Source organism: Narcine bancroftii, chromosome 14, assembly GCF_036971445.1.
Source record: "Narcine bancroftii isolate sNarBan1 chromosome 14, sNarBan1.hap1, whole genome shotgun sequence".
Classification (NCBI taxonomy): Eukaryota; Metazoa; Chordata; class Chondrichthyes; order Torpediniformes; family Narcinidae; genus Narcine; species Narcine bancroftii.
Window position 1 is genome coordinate 36,051,376 of NC_091482.1, and position 21,938 is coordinate 36,073,313.

The following is a 21,938-nucleotide window of genomic DNA, read 5'->3' on the forward strand; positions in this document are numbered from 1 at the left end:
GTGACCTACATTAAACCCCCACAATCTATCTCTTTTTAAGATATATTAATATATAATATAAAATACAATATTCCCCATAACAGTGGCCACTGGGAGATCCACACTATTGTAGCGGCAGAGCCGAAGTGCACAACTAAATGATCTCCCAGTCTGTGTCCAGTCTCTCCGATATAGAGTAGACCACAGTGACACACCGGATGCAGTAGATGATCCCTGAAGATTCACAAGTGATGTTTTGCCTCACTTGGACGGACTGTTTGAGGCCCCCAGTGAGGGAGGAGGAGTGGGCGCAAGTGCAGCATTTCCTGCGGTCACAAGGGTAGGTGCCAAGGGGATGATTGGTGGGGAGGGAGGAGTGGACAAGGGAGTCATGGAGGGAGTGGTCCCTGTAGAAGGTGGAGAGGGGAGTAGGTGGCATAAATGGCAGAGGAGGATATGCTGGAGACAGAGACTGGTGGGGTGGTTGGTGAGGACAAGGGGAATCCTGTTCTTGATGAGTGTGGGGGCGGAGGGGGCCAGGGCAGATGTGCAGGTTAAGATGGCTTTCCCTCTACCACAGTGGTTCCCAACCTTTTACTTTCCACTCACATACCACTTTAAGTATCCCCTATGCCATAAGTGTTCTGTGATTAATAAGGGATTGCTTAAGGTGGTATGTGGGTGGAAAGAAAAAGTTTGAAAACCACTTTTTTAATCATTCCAAATTGATTCATTATGTGCACAGTTTCATAACTCCAAAGGAAATGGGTCAATGACAATTTTTCTCAAGCAAAATATTTCAGTAACAATTGGGTCTGGAGTAGTGACTCTCAACCTTCCCTTCCTACTCACAAGTCATATGTGAGTGGAAAGTAAAAGGTTGGGAACTACTGCTCTACCATTGTCGATTCTACCCTTAACTGCTTATCCTCCATTACCCTCAGATGTCTGTGATAATATTGACTGACTCAGAGGTGTCAGATGCACCATTTTACATCTTGCTTGACTTTCATCCTGTTCAACTTCACCCAGTCTGACTTGCATCTTCATTTTAATCATTGTCTGGTTCACACCTTGTCCACACACCATCTTATCCACATCCTTCCTGATTTAGGCTTGTCTGATTTATATGCCAATCCACCCATTTACCTCTCTATTCACCTGAAGAGTATCTATTGAGATCACATGTCTGACAGCAATGCTAATGGGACGGGACATGATGTTCTCTTCAACACCCAAATATTCATCAGGCCATAAAACAGAGATAACGTCTGAAACTGCAGAAACCACTCAATATTCCTCAAGGAAAAGATGGTAAATCCATAAAATCTCTACACATAAATTCAATGTCTGTCGCTTGCCACGAAGAGGAGAAGTCACCAGCCTGATTTATGATGTATTATAGAAAGTAGAGGTTGTTAAAAATCATGAGAGGCGAGATTTATTTCCCCCCAAGGTAAAATAGTCACACACATTTCAGAGATTCAAGATGCCTTTATCGTCATGTAATAGTACAGAACATGTAATATTACACGATATTGCAATTTTCCTGAGGTAAGGTTTAAAGTGAGGGGGAGGGAGATGTGCAGAACAACTCTTTCACACCAAGTGACGGATGGCTGGAACAAGGTGCCAATGGTCATGGGGGAAGCAATGTAATGGTAGTGACTGAGACTTCTAGATAGATATGTGAATCCAAAGAGCAAGTTTTAGTATGAATTCGACATAATGATCAGCACAGAAACATGGGCCAAAGGGCCTGCTTCTGTGCTATATGGTCCTGTGTTCTCTCACACCAACCATCTCCACTTTGTGTGGAAATAGTGTTGTCACCATATCCCAGTCTTCTATGCAAACCAACATTCAGCTTTTACCCTGTATCTCTTCTGCATTAAGTTATTTTCTTTTAGTGCTTTTAAGTAAATTTGCTTATACTATGTATTTCAGTTCCTTCCAGTATATTTGTGCTGGCTCTCCCAACCTAACGAAATACACGATCCAATCACGTCACACTCTAGACAGTAAGGACGACGGGATCGCTCTGCTGCTTCTGGACACTCCTGTATCATTCACATACTTCCAGCCAATTCCTCTGCCAGACCCTGCGAACGAAACTGAAACAAATCAAACCAGCTGTAAAGTCACTGGTCTACAGGACATGCTGCGTCAAGGTAGGTCAAGTTGTCATTTAGCCAATAGATATAAATCACCTTGTGGAATTGTGGAAGGGTTATGACCAAAATAAAAGCAGAGTGTCTAGGTGTGGCAGTGTTCAAACTTAAAACTGGGCTGGACACAGGGTTAAAGTCAACAAGTCATTTATTGCTCCCACTTAAGTGGGAGAGAACACAGACTGTTAGCAGGGCAGCAGGGAGTGCTGTCAATCTGGGAGCTGTTCTCTCTCTCCATACAGGATTCTACAGGCTTTAAATAAAGTTCAGATACAATAGGGCAGCAGTTAACAAGTTTTACTGAAACATCTGCATTTCGTGAGAGCTTGCATCATCCAGTTTTAGTCAAACAAAATCAGCTGCCTACAAAATTCGTTATCCCAAATAAGGCATTCAAGATAGTTGTTCACATTCCAGCTAACAACAAGGCTAAATTCATCAGGTCTCACTTCCCATCTCAGCAAAATATTTCACTTCAGCAAAACTTAAGAATTCCTCAACACACAAGGTAAAAGGCAATGCCATTCCCACAGCAGCACTAACTCACAGTGGCAGGGAATCAGGCGCGATCCTCATCTCTGGTATGTAGAGATCCTGTGTGTCCCCACACGGCGCTCTCATTTCCTTCCACATCCTGAAGATTAGCTTGAGGGTCGTTGACTGCTCCACGTGGGAGGCAAAAGATCTCGGGAGGAGGCAATGGGATTGCTCGGCTGGGAGTCTGATGGCTACTTTTGATGCCGTGATAATTAAATGCTGGAAACATTTGGTAGGTCAGGTAACAATTGTGGAGAAAAAAGCAGAGTTCATGTAATTGAACGCTTTGTCTTAAAGCGTGAACTCTATTTTGCTCTCCTGATGTGCCAGATGCTTTCAGCACCTCATGTATTTATGTCAGATTTCCACCATCTGCAGCATCTACTTTGCAATTTTATTTACAAGTCATTAATGTAATGTGGTCTGCAAGTGAAGTGAGGTTAGAAGTCAAGTTAAGTTTATGGTCATCTGATTGTACAAGTACAACTTGAGAAAACAGCATTCTCCAGTCCGTGGTGTAAAACACGCAGACACACCACACAGGCAGACCAAACAATACATACACAGGACAAGTATTCATGCATGCACATAAGTATTGTTTCATAAATATAAGCATCTTGGATGGTTAGTGTGAGCAGTTCCTTTGGTCATTCTTCTCGTTTCCCATGGGAAGAAGTCGTTCCTGGTGGTGCTCAGAATCAGAAACAGAATTTATTGTCATGAACAAGTCACGAAATATGGTGTTTTGTAGCAGTGTCACCACCTTACAACAATAAATAGAAATAGTGCAAGAAAAGTCAATGTTAGGCAGTGTTGTTGGTTCATTGATTATTCAGGAATCTGATGGCATCGGAGAAGAAGCTGTCCTTGTGCCGCTGAGTGCTCATCTTTAGGCTCCTGTACCTTCTCCCCAATGGTAGCAGAGTGAAGAGGGCATGGTCTTGGTAATAGGGGTCCTTGACGATAGAGGCTGCTTTCTTAAGACATTGCCTCATGTAGATGTCCTCGATGGAGTGAAGTCTGATGCCTGTGATGTCGCAGGATGAGTTAACCACCTCCTGGAGATTTTTCTTGTCCTAAGCATTGGCAGCTCTTTTCCAACCAGCCATGTTCTCCATGATTCATCTGTGTACCTGTGTAGCTTGCTCTGATACTCCTGTATCTTTTTCCTGACAGGAGCAGCTTTGTGCCAGGTTCTCAATTATGTTGTGAGCCCTCTTCAGACAATGATCCTGGTAGATCGTGTCGATATGGGGGGGGGGGGTGGGGGAGGGAGGGGGGAGGGAGGGGGGAGGGAGAGTCCAGTGATCCTCTCTGCCACACATAGTCCTGAGGATTGATTTCCGATCCATTTCTCTGCAGCACTGTGATGCAGCTGGCCAGAATGCTCTCAGTGGAGCTCCTACAAGCAAGGTTGACGTGATGGTGGCCAGTAGCCTTGCCCTCCTCCATCTTCTCAGGAGGTGCAGTCGCTGTTGCGCCTTTCTGACATGTGAGATGTTGTGTGTCCATAGGACAATTGGACCAAGGCCACAAATATTCAATGCAGATGCAAATAGTAAAAGATATGATGGTAACAGAAATCAGGACGATATGGTCATAAATGTTAGGATCTAGTGTTGTAGTCAGTGATTTTACATCTTAATCTTTGCAATCTAAATATACCTCCAATTAATCTTTCGAGGCCACGGGTAGATACTCAATTCTGATCTATAACCTTCTTTCTGTTCCTTCTGACAGGTGAATGGCATGTGACTGCATCTGATAAACAACAGATTGTCATACGTGAAGATTTTCCAAACCTCAGAAACTGTCAGGTATATTTATGTAATGTTACATCTGGGATAGGAAAAAGGATTTTGTATCTTTGCAGAAAGATGGCATATAGGCTCCTTGAATAACGCTGATGGTTTGCGTCAACAATTAATCCAAAAACAGGAAGTTTCTGGTTCACGTTCCAGACTAATTAGAGAGCAAGATGCAGGACTATCAGGATTTCTGTGTTCTACTATATTTTGATTCATTATGTTCCACATTAAAGTTTACTATACAAGATGAGGGCTTCAAGGATTGATGGTGTTTACTGAGATATGTGGTAAAGTATATGTGATATGGGGAGGCACGGTTCACGTAACAGTTAGCGCAACGCTGTTACAGTCTGTAAGGAGTTTGTACGCTCCTCCCATGTCTCTGTGGGTTTCCTCCAGGGGCTCCTGTTTCTTCCTCCCAGTCAAAACAACGTACCGGGGGTGTAGGTCAATTGGTTGTATTTGGGCGGTACAGGCTCGTTGGCTGAAAGGGCCTGTTACGGTGCTGTATTTGAAAACTTTTGAAAACTTTAAAATGTAAGGTCACCCATTTATTGGGTCATGTAGGGTGAAAGATGAAATATCTCAAGGGAACATTAGGGAGAACTTCCTGCAGAGAGCGGTGAGGGTGTGGAACAAACTTCCAGAGAGGGGTGGGGGTGTAGAACCCACTGCCAGAGAGGGGTGGGGGTGTAGAACCCACTGCCAGAGAGGGGTGGAGGTTGGAACGAGCTGCCAGAGAGGGGTGGAGGTTGGAACGAGCTGCCAGAGAGGGGTGGAGGTTGGAACGAGCTGCCAGAGAGGGGTGGAGGTTGGAACGAGCTGCCAGAGAGGGGTGGAGGTTGGAACGAGCTGCCAGAGAGGGGTGGAGGTTGGAACGAGCTGCCAGAGAGGGGTGGAGGTTGGAACGAGCTGCCAGAGAGGGGTGGAGGTTGGAACGAGCTGCCAGAGAGGGGTGGAGGTTGGAACGAGCTGCCAGAGAGGGGTGGAGGTTGGAACGAGCTGCCAGAGAGGGGTGGAGGTTGGAACGAGCTGCCAGAGAGGGGTGGAGGTTGGAACGAGCTGCCAGAGAGGGGTGGAGGTTGGAACGAGCTGCCAGAGAGGGGTGGAGGTTGGAACGAGCTGCCAGAGAGGGGTGGAGGTTGGAACGAGCTGCCAGAGAGGGGTGGAGGTTGGAACGAGCTGCCAGAGAGGGGTGGAGGTTGGAACGAGCTGCCAGAGAGGGGTGGAGGTTGGAACGAGCTGCCAGAGAGGGGTGGAGGTTGGAACGAGCTGCCAGAGAGGGGTGGAGGTTGGAACGAGCTGCCAGAGAGGGGTGGAGGTTGGAACGAGCTGCCAGAGAGGGGTGGAGGTTGGAACGAGCTGCCAGAGAGGGGTGGAGGTTGGAACGAGCTGCCAGAGAGGGGTGGAGGTTGGAACGAGCTGCCAGAGAGGGGTGGAGGTTGGAACGAGCTGCCAGAGAGGGGTGGAGGTTGGAACGAGCTGCCAGAGAGGGGTGGAGGTTGGAACGAGCTGCCAGAGAGGGGTGGGGGTTGGAACGAGCTGCCAGAGAGGGGTGGAGGTTGGAACGAGCTGCCAGAGAGGGGTGGAGGTTGGAACGAGCTGCCAGAGAGGGGTGGAGGTTGGAACGAGCTGCCAGAGAGGGGTGGAGGTTGGAACGAGCTGCCAGAGAGGGGTGGAGGTTGGAACGAGCTGCCAGAGAGGGGTGGGGGTTGGAACGAGCTGCCAGAGAGGGGTGGAGGTTGGAACGAGCTGCCAACTGAAGTGATGAGTGCAGCTAAATTTTAATAGTTAAGAAAAATTTGTACAGATCCATGCATGGTGGGGGGGAGGGGGGTAGAGAGGGCTATGATCCAGTGGGACTAGGCAGAATAATAGTTCAGAACAGACTAGAATGGCTAAAAGGGTTGTTTCTGAGCTGTAGTGTTCTATGTTCTCACATGAATCGCAAAAAGTTTAGTTTGCACATGCTCCAGGTAATCAGAAAGGCAAATGGGATGTTCTACATTGGGAGAGGGATTCAGTTTAAGAACAGGAAGGTTCTACTACGACTGAACAGCATACTGGTGAGGAAGCACTTGGATTGGTGTTCACAGTTCTACACCTCACATGAGAAAGGATACAGTGTCTTTGAAAAAGGTAAAGGTTCCATTATGGTCACGTTAAGAATATAATCTACATGAAATTCTTTAACTTTTGTCCACCGTAAGGCAAACAGGGAATCCCCACTTTGTCCAGCGCCCCTCACAGAAACTGACAGAGCTGGTGTTCCCAGGTGGTCTCCCCCCCAAGTACTGACCAGGCCTGAGCCAGCTCGGCTTCCGAGATCCAACGATCTCAGGCTGATTCAGGCTATTAGCTACTGCAGGCAGTGAAGAGGAGCTTCACCAGGTTGATTGCAGAAATGAGGAGAGATTGAGTAGCCTGTGACTGTACTCATTGAAATCCAGAAGAATGAAGGGGATCTTACAGAAACATATCAAATTATAAAAGGAATAAATAAGATAGAAGCAGGAAGGTTTTTTCCACAGGCAGTTGAGACTGGAATGGGGAATATGACTTCGAGGTTTGGGCAAAGTATATTTGAGACGCACATAAGGATGGACGGATTCTCCTTGGGATTAGTGAATCTGTGGAATTTTATCTCCAGAGAAACAGTAGAAGTTGCCTTATTAAAATGTATTTAAGATACAGAAGGGTTAATTTTTGAATAACAAGGGTACTCAGCGTAGTGAGGAAGAGGCCAGTGCGGAACTGTTCCCGCCCAGATCAGCCATGAATCGTGGAGCAGGCTTGGTATGGCCGATGGTCGACTCCTGCTCCTTTTATCAGTAGACACAAAGAATCTGCAGAGATGTTGGGAGGTGGGAGCAAAGGAATCCACTGCAATATTTTGAAGGGAATAGATGTTTATCTGCTTTGATAAGATGAACTGGATATGGGGCTGTCTTTGACGTGGGGTGTAGTGGTTTTGAACATAGGTGGCCAAAGAGAGAGACCCAGGGATTGTCTCACTGAAAGTTAGTGCTTAGTTACTGTGAGAAATTAGGAAGATACATAGTTGCTGAGAGATTGGAATACGTACAGATACAGGAAAGGTTTCTTGCAGTTAGGACTCAGAGGGGCTGCACACCAGCATCAGCACCAAGGGGGGATATTCGCAGGCATCCCCCTCCCACCAAGGTCTTGTGCCCGCCCCCAACCACGCACAGTAACGCACCCACCCGCAGGCCAAGCCTTTAGCACAAAACGTACAGAACTTTTATCATTAAAATACACTTTTAATATTAAAACAACTGTTCTCTAAATGAATTTAAATGAAATACAAACAGAATTAAGAAAGGAAAAATACATGCTCATGATGTCAGAAGGGAAGTTGCGATGTAATCTGCCGTGGCAGTGCGTGGAAGCAGGTAGGCTCCCGTTCCCCCCCCGCTGAAGAGTGTGCTCCCACATGGTTACCTAATGCCCCCCGCTAATACTCGCTCTGGTACCGACCCTGCTGCACAGAGTTTGACGGGCATTTCTGGCCTCATGCTTGGAAAGATTCGAAGGACAAGGATGAACTGTGAGCAGAATGAGCCTGGTTTTAGGGTCTGCAAGAATAAGAGACGAGCACAATGTGTTATATCTTGCGGAGACTTGTTCTGATAGAGGCTGAAAGAATGTTTTCCTACTGGCAAGCATTGACCCCCATTTGATGGCATCAGCTACAAGAATTTTTACTTTGAATAAGGTGCTAGATACTTTCAGAGTGAGTAGAGGAGTTTCTTCTCCGAATGCTTATGAATCTTTGAAATCTCTACTTCAGAGAATTGTGGGTGCTAAGTATTAAACTTACTCAGATCGAGGTTTGACTATTGGATCACCAAGAGTCATGGGAATTGGCAGGGACTGGCACAGAGTAGGTCAGATCAGCCACAGCCATACTGTTCAAACACTGTTCCTACTTCTTATTTTTATATCCTCGTTAAATAAATACTTAATTTAGTGTACAATATTTTAAATTAGTTTCCTCTTGCGATTTCGAGGGAACTCCTTGTCCTCCCAGCCTTCCTCTCTCCCTACAATCAAAACAGAACTGCAAGAAATACTCAGCCAGTCAGGCATCATCCGCAGGATAAGAATCCAATCAATGTTTTGAGTTAGGGGCCCTTCCTCAGAAGGGTGAGGGGACAAAGAACACTTCAGAATCAGAACAGACTGTCAGTGCTAAACATGCTGTCCAAATCAAACAAAAACTCCGATACTTGCACTTGATCCCTCCAAATCATTCATATTCATGAGTCTATCTATAAGCCTCTTAAAATTTACTCTTGTATGTGTGCTCCTCCTGGCAGCCTGTTCCAGCCACCAGCTATCCTTGGTGTTTAAAAAAAAACCTTGCCTCGCACACCTCCCCTAAGTGTCACTTTCCCTCGACCTGAAACGTATGTTTAACGTATACACAACCTTGTTACCCAAGGAAAAATATCCAGCTGTCTATTCTCTCAACGGTTCTCGTAATTTTAGAAGCTCCAATCAAGGTTCAAAACAGATGCTGACTCTAACGAATTTATACGTTCTCCCCATGATCTGTGGGTGCTCTGCTTTCCTTCAAAGATATACAATGTTTGTAGGTTAATTGGTCACATGGGTGTAGCTGGGCAGCACTGGCTCATGGGCTGATGGGCCTGTTACTGTTCTGCATCTCTAAGTGAAATTAAAACTAAGGAGTGAAGTGATATCCAAGGCGAGACAAAAGATTAAACAAAACTACTTTCAAATTGAGTTTTTCTAGCATTGCTGTTTTAGTTTCTTCTTCCAGCTTCGATAATTCCATGTGTTTTGGACCCCAGCATCTGCTGACTTTTCGATCCCTGCCATTTAACATCTCCCCTGCAAAGTCTCTTCAAGGAGTGTCTACCCTGAAATAGATTTCTTCCTCTCTTCAAAGGAGTGCCTCACTCACTGCTCTCCTTCTGTTATCCCCATTGTTCTTCAGTCTTCTCCCTCCCTCCTGTACCGACCGATCACCTGCTTGCCCATGCTCCTCCCCTTCCCCCCTCCTCACCATCCTTCTGCCCATCTTTTGGGATACCTGAAGAAGGGCTCATTCCCAAAACCTTGACTGCCTTTTGCTTTCCATGGGTGCTGGGTCCCTCCAGCCCTTGTGTGTACTGCATTGGATTATAGACCTCATTTCATGAGGGACCTTGTCACCTCTCCCTGCTGCATCATGGTTCTGCTTCTCAGCCAAGGGCACAGCCGTCCAGGGCACATGCTCATGTTTTATGTTTGTGGCCTTTCTTACCCTATTGAATTATATGAAGAAGGCCCTATCTCAATGGTCTCCTCTTTCAATGTCTTTAATTGGATGTGTTCATATCATCAAAATGAATATTTTGCCTACATCTTTATACTTTTCAAGCTGTACTGGCTTTTGGTTCCCAAATTATTTTTTGATTCATTAGATTCTCTTTTATTTTGAAAATCAAGCATCTTCGCCTCAAAATTTCTTCCTTCAAAATATTAAAAAAATTTTAGACTTTATTACTGGGCAGTGAATATTTGGTATATTACCATTTGGATTCCTCATAATGAATACCAAGGTGGATTGATCTAGAGATGAAGTCGGCTAAAAGGTATTCTCTCCTTTTGATACTTGGAGCACCCTGGCCTTTTATTTTTAGCTTCCAGGTTAACTGATAATCTGGTCGTCAGACACACCTTGAGAATGGTTTCAATTTAGAAAACATTTTGGTTACCGTAGGTTCTTATTGATTAGCCCGATTCCACGTAATTAATTTTTTCTTCACCTCCGGTCCAAGGAGATGGGGAAGTGCAGAGAGACCTAGGGGTACTTGTACATCAATCTCTGAAGGCGAGCATGCAGGTACAGCAGGCGGTTAAAAAGGCAAATGGTATGTTGGCCTTCATATCAAGAGGGTTTGAGTATAGGAACAAGGATACCTTACTGCAGCTGTACAGGGCCTTGGTGAGACCACACCTGGAGTATTGTGTGCAGTTTTGGTCACCTTATCTAAGGAAGGATGTTCTTGCAATGGAGGGAGTGCAGAGGTGATTCACCAGGCTGATACCTGGAATGGCAGGAATGACTTATGAGGAAAGATTGTGCAAATTGGGATTGTTCTCACTGGAGTTTAGAAGATTGAGAGGGGATCTCATAGAGACATATAAAATTCTGGCAGGACTGGACAGAATGGATGCAGATGGGATGTTTCCAAGGACGGGAAAATCCAGAACCTGGGGCCATGGTTTGAGGATAATAGGTTTGAGGAGGAATTTCTTTACCCAGAGGGTGGTGAATCTGTGGAATTCATTGCCGCAGAGGGCAGTGGAGGCAGGTTCATTAAATATATTTAAGAGGGAATTAGATCTATTTCTTCAGTATAAGGGTATTAAAGGTTATGGAGAGAAGGCGGGGACGGGGTACTGAACTTTAAGATCAGCCATGATCTCGTTGAATGGCGGAACAGGCTCGAAGGGTCGAATGACCTACTCCTGCTCCTATCTTCTATGTTTTTTTTTTCTATGTTATCATAGGATGGGGTTTGATACTTAGTTTAGGAGCATCTGTCTTTTTTTCTTTCCATTTAATACCATGAACCTTGTTTTGATATTAAGATCATCATTATTATGTATTTTTCTTTTGTTAAAACTAATAAAAAGATTGAAAAAGGAATGTTTGTGACTCGTTACAGGTCCAAAAAGGCAGCCCCTTGGTGTGCCTGAAGGCAAATGACACCTGGGTCCTCACAGCTGTCAGAGGTGGATGTTCGCAAAGAAAGAACAGTTTCAGTAGGATCAATCATGTTTTATCAGAGATAAAAGCAAATATGGACACCTTACCTCCAAATGTTGACAACTAGCGGTGTATTTATTGTTTCTTCCTTGGTGGAAAGAAAAATTCCAGGCTCATATGTTAATGGCCCTGCAAACACCGGTTATTACTGGGCAAGTAAGCCTGAGAATTAAAGATTATCTCTGCCTTGGCATTCTGGCCATTCAAATTTGATTTGGGGATGTAAAAATTACATTAAGAAGTTTAATTGATTTAAAATCTGGCAAGGAAAAAACACATCCCCTTAGACATGCCCTTAATGGAAAGAGGCATACAACATGGAAAGACGCCCATCTCACCGCTGACAGCACAGATCTGCTTGCACTAATCCCACATCAATCCAACGTTATTCTCCCACAGAAAATCAACATAATATATTGTGACAAGTTTAGTTTAGTTTATTTATGCAGCACATTTAAAACAACTCTCCTTGACCAAAGTGCTGTACAGATCATAAATTGCATCTTAACTTTAGCAGCTTTATAAAATGCAATATAAAACAGGTCCCCAAGGTTTAGAATTGTACATATAACCATGGTAACAATCGACAATCACCTCAAAACGATTACAAGTGAAAATATACATTCAGTCTGGATTTAAAAGAGCTAAAGGAAGGGGTTGATTTGATGGAGGGAGGAATGTTGTTCAACAGTTTAGGGGCTACAATACTGAAGATCCCATCTCCCCTGAGTTTCCAATTTGAGGGCAGAACAAAGAAGCCTCTAAATTGGCCAATCTGAGGGGCATTAGGAGATCGGTGATGTAGGAGGGGGCTAGCCCATTAAGTGCTTTGTAGACAAACTGGAGAAGTTTCAATTCTATTCTGAGCTGTATTGGCAGCCAGCGGAGGGAGACCAGAATAGGGATGATATGGTCCCTCGTCTTGTCTCCTGTCAGGAGCTTTGCTGAAGCATTCTGCACCAGTTGCAGACGAGATAAGGATGACTCATTAATTCCCGTATATAGAGAGTTAGTGTAGTCTAAAAGGAAGAAAATGAGGGTGTGTATAATGTTCTCGAGGCCTTTCAGTGACAGGAATTATATGATTTTGACAATAGTTCAGAACTGGAAAAGGCCAACATTTACTATCGCATGACTACTTCATCAAACTTGAAGGTGGAATTGAATATCACACCAAGGGATTTGTCGTGAGGTTTGATGAGGGTGAATAAGTTTCCAAGAGTATTGGTGATAATTGCTCATGGAGTCCACAGATAAACAAGGGAAATAGGCCGGCAGTGTTAGAGAAATAGGCAGGCTGTGTTAGAGATTATAGGCAGGCTGTGTTAGACAAAGAGGTGGGCTGTGTTAGAGAAATAGGATGCCTTGTGTTAGAGAAATCGGTGGGCTGTGTCAGAGAAATAGCCAGGCTGTGTTAGAGATATAGGCGGCTGTGTTAGAGAAATAGGCCGGCTGCGTTAGAATTATAGGCATGACGCATTAAAGAAATAGATGGGCTATGCTCTACTACGCATCAATGAAATGATTAATCAGATAGCACAATACAAAGTGTACTCCACTATTGACCTCAAAGCAGCTTACCACCAAATCCTCAATAAAAAAAGGGAACACCCCTATACAGCCTTTGAGGCTGATGGACAGCTATACCAGTTTAAAATGGTACCTTTTGGAGTACCTAATGGAGTGTCAGTGTTTCAAAGGGAAATGGATAAGATTGTTAGAATGTATGAGTTACAGGGTACGTTTCCCTATCTGGATAAAGTCACTTCCTTGGGAAAACACAGACTGAGCACGACAACAACTTAAAGAAATTTTTAGCAACAGTTAAAGAACTTAATTTTACATTTAACGAGGGTAAATGTGTTTTCAACGCGACAGAGCTGCCCATTCTGGGCTACATTGTCCGCAAGGGCAAAATCCGCCCCGATACTGAACGTATGGCCCCCCCTTAAGAAGTTACCACCCCCAGACTCAGCAAAAGCCCTTAAAAGGTGTATGGGATTCTTTTCCCTCTACTGCAAATGGGTACGTGACTATGCTACGAATGCACGCCCTCTGTTTGACACTAAATCTTTTCCTCTCTCTCCAATGGTCTTGAAGGCTTTCGAGAGAATTAAAGCTGATATTGCCAAAGCTGCACTCTCATCCATTGACGAGGGTGTTCCTTTCCAAGTGGAAACTGATGCCTCAGATTGTGCTTTGGCAGGAACCCTTAATCACAAGGGCAGACCGGTGGCATTCTTCTCCTGCATGTTATGCGGACCTGAACTTAAACATCCTGCCATTGAAAAAGAAGCCCAGGCTATCATTGAAGCTGTTCGCTACTGGAGACACTTTCTAGCCGGCAGAAAATTTTCCTTGGTCACTGATCAAAAATCTGTAGTCTACATGTTCAATACTAAACACAAAAGTAAAATCAAGAACGATAAGATGTCACGCTGGCGAATAGATCTCTCAACTTACAATTATGAGATCTAGTACAGACCTGGCATGTTAAATGATCTCTCTGATGCATTGTCACGAGCTGCTGCTGGTGCTCAGCTTGAGGGGCTAAAAGAATCCATAGCAGACTGTGCCACCCAGGGGTCACGAGATTCTTCCACTACATAAGGGCTAACAAACTTCCTTACTTTCTGGAAGAAGTCAGAAAACTGACTAAAAGCTGTCCTGTTTGCGCAGAATGCAAACCATAGTACTTTAAAGCTCCGGAGGCCACTCTCATCAAGGCAACCCGACCTTTTTAAAGGATTAGCTTAGATTTTAAAGGGCCGTTATCTTCCAACAACAAAAATGTATATTTCCTTACAGTAATCGACAAATATTCAAGGTTTCCCTTTGCGATACCCTGCCTTGACGCCTTAAAGCACTTGACATAATTTTCAGCATTTTTGGTTTTCCCAATTACATTCATGCCGATAGAGGCTCAGCATTCATGAGCGCTGAACTGTGCCAAGCCCTGCTACGAAAGGGGATTGCCACCAGCCGTACCACGACTACAACCCACAGGGCAATGGGCAGGTTGAAAGGGCTAATGCTACATTCTGGAAGACTGCTAACCTTGTGTTAAAGACCATGGTTACCCTGTTACCCGGTGGCAGGAAGTGCTGTCTGTGGCACTACATTCTATTCGGTCTTTATTGTGAACTGCAACAAATCAAACACCTCATGAATATATGTTTGCCTTTCCTAGGAAATCAAGAACTGTGATGGACTGGCCAGTCTGTTTATCTGAGCCTGGAACCGTGCTGCTGAAGAGCCACGCATGGGCGCGTAAAACAGACCCTCTAGTCCAACCAGTTCAGCTACTGCATACTAACCCCAACTATGCTCATGTTAAATTCCCAGACAGGAGCACTGATGCTGTACCCCTAAGAGATCTGGCCCATCCTGGTTCGCTCCTTCCTCACACCCCTACACAGAGTGAGCCTGAGAGATTGGACTCACCCCCTAAGCTTGTGACCCCTAGTGAGCATTCAGATAACCATGTTGAGGCTCCACTGCCTCACACTGGTGATTTTGGAGTGGGTCCAGAAGTCCAACCTTCCCACACTACAGACCTGGGACCTGTATCAGTTCCCAAGGTTGCTAAGCCTACAAAGCCTGCACCAGTTCCTCTGAGAAGATCAACTAGAATTCGTAAACAACCTGAGAGGCTGCAGTATTTATAAAATATCTCATTATATTTTGCTAGTTACTGGTGTATTTTGGCTGTCAGAGAATTCTCAATGCCAAATATGGTATCCATGTATTTCTTGCTTAAGTTTTACATAGCAGCTGTCCTTTTGATTTTAACCCTTCTTCTGCCAGGGGGAGACTGTGGTGAATCTCTGCTAAGCTTCCTGTCTCCCCTTTGGCAAGCCGTGCTGTACTAACATTGGCTGTGCATTATCTCTACCGTTAAAGACACTCCCCTTGGTATATCTGTGTATGCACCAATTGTCTTTCATTATTGTACCACAAGTTTCTGCTAATAAAAGCCATGAATATTGTTTGACTGCATTGTCTTTGTCTACTTTGTACACTACACTGTGTTAGAGATATAGGCGGACTGTGTTAGCGATATAGGCCGGTTGTGTTAGAGAAATAGGCTGGCTGTGCCAAAGAAATAGGCTGGTTGTGTTAGAATTATAGGCGGGCTGTGTTAGAATTATAGGCGGGCTATGTTAGAGAAATAGCCCGCCTATAATTAATGCCACGCATCAATGAAATGATTAATCAGATAGCGCAATATAAAGTGTACTCCACTATCGACCTCAAAGCAGCTTACCACCAAATCCTCATTAAAAAAATAGAATGACCCTATTCGGCCTTTAAGGCTGGTGGAGGGTTATACCAGTTTAAAATGGTACCTTTTGGGGTCCCTAATGGAGTGTCCGTGTTTCAGAGGGAAATGGATAAGATTGTTAGGACGTACGAGTTACAGGGTACGTTTCCCTATCTGGATAATGTCACTTCTGTGGGAAAACACAGACTGAGCACGACAACAACTTAAAGAAATTTTTAGCAACAGCTAAAGAACTTTACCTTACATTTAACGAGGGTAAATGTGTTTTCAACGCGACAGAGCTGCCCATTCTGGGCTACATGGTCCGCAAGGGCAAAATCCACCCCAATCCTGAAAGGATGCCCCCCCCTTAAGAAGTTACCACCCCCAGACTCAGCAAAAGCCCTTAAAAGGTGTATGGGATTCTTTTCCCTCTACTGCAAATGGGTACGTGACTACGCTACGAATGCACGCCCTCTGTTTGACACTAAATCTTTTCCTCTCTCTCCAATGGTCTTGAAGGCTTTCGAGAGAATTAAAGCTGATATTGCCAAAGCTGCACTTTCATCCATTGATGAGGGTGTTCCGTTCCAAGTGGAAACTGATGCCTCAGATTGTGCTTTGGCAGGAACCCATAATCAAAAGGGCAGACCGGTGGCATTCTTCTCCCGCACGTTATGCGGACCTGAACTTAAACATCCTGCCATTGAAAAAGAAGCTCAGGTTATCATTGAGGCTGTTCGCTACTGAAGACACTTTCTAGCCGGCAGAAATTTTCCTTGGTCACTGATCAAAAATCTGTAGCCTACATGTTCAGTACTAAACACAAAAGTAAAATCAAGAATGATAAGATGGCACGCTGGCGAATAGATCTCTCAACTTGTAATTATGAGATCCAGTACAGACCGTGCAGGTTAAATGATCTCTCTGATGCATCGTCACGATCTGCTCAGCTGGAGGGGCTAAAAGAGATCCATAGCAGACTATGGATTCTTCCACTACATAAGAGCTAACAACCTTCCCTACTCTCTGGAAGAAGTCAGAAAACTGAATAAAAGCTGTCCTGTTTGCGCAGAATGAAAACCGCAGTATTTTAAAGCTCCGGAGGCCACTCTCATCAAGGCAACCCGACCTTTTCAAAGGTTTAGCTTAGATTTTTAAGGGCCGTTACCTTCCAACAACAAAAATGTATATTTCCTTACAGTAATCGATGAATATTCAAGGTTTCCCTGTGCGATACCCTGCCCTAATGTCTCGCCAATGTCTGTCATTAAGACACTTAACAGAATTTTCAGCATTTTTGGTTTTCCCAATTACATTCATAAAGAGAGAGGCTCAGGGAGGCATAGTCTGATGGTGAAGGAAGAAGAAGTGTAATTCCGTCTTCCCCCAGTTGGACTAATTACCCGAATTAAAATACTTTAAAATGTTTTGAAAGTTTGCTCCGAAGTTGTCTGAATTTTAAAAGGCTACAATGGCTGCTAATACGAAGAAATCGAAAGCACAGGTTCAGAAGAAACTTCCTTTTAAAAGTACAGAAGAAATGAGGCCTACTTACCAAGTGGAATCCACGGAATCGAGTGGACAGCCACCTAAGCAGCAACGCACTCCAGCTCATTTAAGTATTACCCCAGCGCCCTCACAAGATGGCGCTGGGCTTCCAATGTTTCCTCTTATCTTGCTCAGTGCGCCCGCGCTGTAGAGTCGGCGGAGTCAATAGTGTTGGGCCCAACGCGCGACACCGCTGTGGGTCCCGGTGGCGTGGAGTCCCGAGGTAGCCCATCGGAAGACACACATGCGCAGGCCCTGTCGCTGCGGGCATGCGCAGTGCGTCTCGAGTCCGCAATCTTTTGGACAGAGTCTGGGCTGTCAGTGAAGTCAGCCAGCAGCGGCCTGGACATGTCGGGTCTGGGTCTGTTCGCTTGCAGACCAGAAGTAAGGTGATGAAATCGATGGCAGAATCAAAAGCTTATTTTCAAACTGAAGAAATGGAAGAAGAGACATTGACTGTTACTGAAGGGAAAGAAGGTAGGCCTCAAGGAGAGACTAGTGATACTACTTTTGATGCTATTTTTACAATTTTGGAATCTATAGCTCATCAAATGAGTAATATGTCAACACAAATGTCTACTCAGATTGATCATGGATTTATGAATATGGCTGAAAAAATGAATAATATTTGTGAAGAAATTTCTTCTGTAAGAAAGATATTTCTGTGTTAAAACTGATGTTAATAGATGCTTGAATATGGTGAATACAGTTCAAGACAATTTTAAGAAGAGAGAAGGTGACTTTCAAGTTTGTAAAGAACAAGTGGATTCTAATAAAGAAAAAATAGAAAAAGTGGAAGATTCTTTTGTTGGATGGGAAATTCAGAAGAAGGACTTATTGAAGATGATAGATTCTTTGGAAAATCAAAGCTGCCGGAATAACGTTAAAATAGTGGGAATTCTCGAAGGAACTGAGGGTTCGGATCCAATAAAAAATTTTTAAAAGTGGATTCCTGAAGTATTGGGATTGGAATTTTTTCCAGAAGGTTTAGAATTAGATAGAACACATAGGGCTTTAAGAAGTAAACCATATCTGGGTCAACCTCCACAAGCTGTTTTGATTCGTTGCTTATGGTACCAAGATAGGGAAACTATTTTGAGAGTAGCAGTCCAAAATGCATGTAGATATCAGTCCCCGTTGATGGTACAAGAAAATAAGGTTTTTTTCTATCCGGATTTATGTCAAGAAATTATTAAAAGGTGGGGGGCGTGGCAAGATGGCATAAGGATCAGACGTGCCTTCCAGTCCTCTCCTGACTCTATCTTATTGTTTTGTCTAGAAATGCCCATTAAAATTCTTTAAAAGTTTAGATAATTTCAGTGCTGTTAATTTAACTTATGATGGTATAATTGGTGAAAAAGAGCAAAAAAAACGACAACAGATCATCAAAAAACTACATTTTCCAAAAGATCAAGTTTTGGAGCCTACCTGCAGGAAAGACACCGGGACTCAGCATGAGATGGATCCCAGGAGAGAGGTACAGTGTTCGGATGTAGAGCTCCATGTTACATCGGTAGAGCCCCCTAAAGAGGGCGCCAAACAGCCTTTAGAACAAAGAGTTACTCAAAGGCATTTGTCAACTGTAGAGGTGGCGCTGCAAACTGCACCTCTTGAGATAGAAGAACCTATACAACTTGATGTACTGGGAGAACTTAATACATTATGGACTGGGGAAAACCCCGGCCAGCGTCCTCCAGTCACTGCTGGAGAGACTGTGGCAGGGGTTTCCACACGCAGTCATACTACAAGGAAGGCAACCAGAATGAAGGAAGGAACAGAAGATCCTTTGGTTATGCAGAAGAAGCAGGAATCTGTTGAGCCAAAATCTCTTCCAATTGAAAAGATTTTTGTGAATCTTGAATCTAAATTATCTTATACAATGCAGGGATTATCCAAGATTATGACTGAACTTGGTACTAGGTTTAATACTCTGGTGAAAATACATTCTCAACAGATGGCTGAGTTTGGAGCTTTTAAGCTTGAAGTGAGAGATAAATTTAATTCGTGTGAAGAAGATATAGACGAAATACGGGATCAAGTTTTTGATGTGACCAAAATGGTCGAAGACTTACAAACTCAAAATAAAAATTTGGTGAAAAAGATTGATTATTTGGAAAACCAATCCAGACGGAACAATATAAAGATTATTGGTTTGCCAGAAGGTATGGAGGGACCAGACCCAAGAAAATTTTTTACTGAATGGATTCCGCAGGTGCTGGGTCAAGAACATTTCCCGGAAGGTATAATACTGGAACGTGCTCACAGAGACTTGCGTAGAAGACCTATTTCAGGTCAAAGTCCAAGACCTGTTTTGGTTCGTTGTTTGAATTATTACGACAGAGAAATAATTTTACGAGTGGCTATTAGAAATGCACAACAGGGAAAATCACCCTTGATGATTCAAAATAATCGAGTTTTCTTCTATGCGGATTTGAGTCAAGAAGTTATGTTCCAACGACGGGAATTCAATCCTGCTAAAGAGTTGTTGTGGAAGAAAGGTTACAAGGCAACCTTTAGATATCCAGCTGTTTTGAAGGTTTTCCAAGATGGTTACCAACCAAAGTTCTTTGATTCTCCAAAGGAAGCTATAGCATTTGCTCAAGAGCTGCCAATTACTCAGTTTCAACAGAGACATAGTCCGCCGCGATCTCTAAGGAGACAAGAGATGGAGAAAAGAGCCGTGCTCCAAAAAAGGAATGGTTGTAATGGTGACTCGGCAGTTGGAGCTGATTAAAAGAAGAGTTGTCCTTTTTTTTTCTAATGTTTTTTTTTAAAAAAAGGGATATTAAATAATGATGATGTTAGTTTAAGATGAAGTGAGAGTTGGGGGAGAGAATTGGATAGGCACTATTTCCTGAAAGTCATCTGCTACGTGTGAGTTATCTCACACCCATTTTTTGTGGGAGTTACCACATTGCACGGTTTAGACGGGAGGGGGTATTTTTAGCCTCCTACCCGATTTTTTCTTTTTTTTTTGTATTATTAGATTAAAGAGTGAAGGGGTTTTTTTTTGTCTAAATATTAAAAAAAAGCATAAGAAAGTATTTGATTGTTTAAAAAACTAAAAATTGATGTGTTTTTTTTTGTAAAGTTTATTCAGTAGATAAGGAATATCTGAAATTTAAATGTGAATGGGATGGATAAATTTTTTTTATTTTTTCTTTAACTTTAAGGTGAAAGGAGTGGTAATTCTGGTGTATATTATTTTGCTATTTTAGTTATAGAACGAAGGGAATAATGGTGAAAGTTATAAATTGAATTGTACAATTCTTAATGAGTCTTGAATTTTGTTTGTGGTTTATGCTCCATTTGTTGAAGATATAGATTTCGTTGTAGATGTGTTTTTATTATTTGGATATCTGAATTTTAACGTAATGATTGGGGATATTTAAATGTGGTACTGGAGCTTTTATAGGATAACTATTCAAGAGTAAAAGGGAAAATTGGTGGAAGAGTACTAAAATTGAATTGTACAATGCTTAATGAGGTTTGAATTTTGTTTTAAGATGGTGGTTTATGTGACTAATATGATGACAGATGAGAAGTTAGTTGATATTTGGTGAAGGTTTATCTCTATAGAGAAAGTTTTTTTTCATCTTTTTTTTCATGCTACAATTTTTTTTAAAGAATTGATTATTGTTTAAGAATTTTTGATAGATAATGTTACTAACTTTACTAATTTTTTATATTAAGTTTGAGTTAAATATATGTTTCATCTTAACTCCTTTTGTTAAATATATGCATTTAAGTTTGATTTAAATATGTTTTTTAAGTCTGATATCTTAGTATTAATTACTTTTCTTTTTGTTAGTATTTTAATCGGTTATGTTTTTGTTCTTTTTTTGTAAGTGGGTTTTTTTCTCTCACATATATTATTAACTTTATTAATTCTTCACTCTTTATTTTGGGGGGGAAAGGGGGGGGTTGGACTAATTTGAGTTAGGTTATTAATGTGTAATAATTATTCGGGAGGGTATAGTTTATTTAGATTATTGATACTGTATTGTAATTTTATTATTTTATTCTTAATTTTTTAATGTAATCCTATATGTTATTCATGTTATAAAATCTTAAATAAAGTTTTTAAAAAAAATTTATTAAAAGGTGTAAAGAATTCAATTCTGCTAAAGAAGTGCTTTGGAGGAAGGGTTATAAATTTTCTTTTAGATAAACTACAGTTTTGAAGATCTTTTATGGGAACTTCCAATCACAGTTTTTTGAGAATGATTATGATACTCTAATTTCTGCCAATTCTTTGCCAGATAGGGCTACTGAAAGGCATTCTTCACCTATGAGGAAGACATCTGATAAGAAGAATGGAAATGGAAGACAAATATGTCAAAGAGCTTGATGATCCAGAACAAGCCTTGAGATTGAATTCATTGGGGTTGTGAGCTGATTTAGACATAATTTTATATCTGGTTGGGGGGATGGAGGTCGCTGAAGCTTTCGGAAGTTGTCCGCCACCTGTGGGAGGGAGTTTATTTCTTTCCAAGCCCAGTTAAGTGGGGAGTTGCTACTTTTGTAGTTTCTTTTTTTAAATAACCTTTTTATTTGTGTACGTTTTACTTTGTTTAGTTATTGTTTAATCTAGAGGTTACTTAGCAAGGGGAGCTTCAATTTTTTTTTATTGGAGAGGGTTTTTTTGTGAATAGAAGGAATAGAAAGAGGGTTTTTTTAAATTTTGTTTCTATTTTATTCTGATAAAAATGTCTAGTTTGAATTTTGCAACATTTAATGTGCAGGGTTTAAACAACCTGATTAAGCGTAAACGTGTTTTAGCCTATATAAAAAAGATGAAAGTCAATATTGCTTTTTTGCAG

The 21,938-nt window shown here is 42.6% G+C and overlaps 1 protein-coding gene across 3 annotated transcripts in view; it reads left to right on the forward strand.

Annotated features, from left to right (window-relative positions):
• Nucleotides 1-15,291, forward strand: part of LOC138749995 (transmembrane protease serine 6-like) — a 125,976-nt gene extending 110,685 nt beyond the window's left edge. For 2 of the 3 annotated variants that reach the window (XM_069912132.1, XM_069912131.1), the window contains exons 10-12: nt 1,927-2,150; nt 4,428-4,504; nt 11,200-15,291. In XM_069912132.1, the coding sequence (XP_069768233.1) occupies nt 1,927-2,150; nt 4,428-4,504; nt 11,200-11,367 (469 nt within the window). In that variant the 3' untranslated portion in view covers nt 11,368-15,291. The remainder of the gene's footprint in view (nt 1-1,926; nt 2,151-4,427; nt 4,505-11,199) is intronic. The other variant, XM_069912133.1, reaches the window with a different exon arrangement.
• Nucleotides 15,292-21,938: the final 6,647 nt, after the last annotated feature.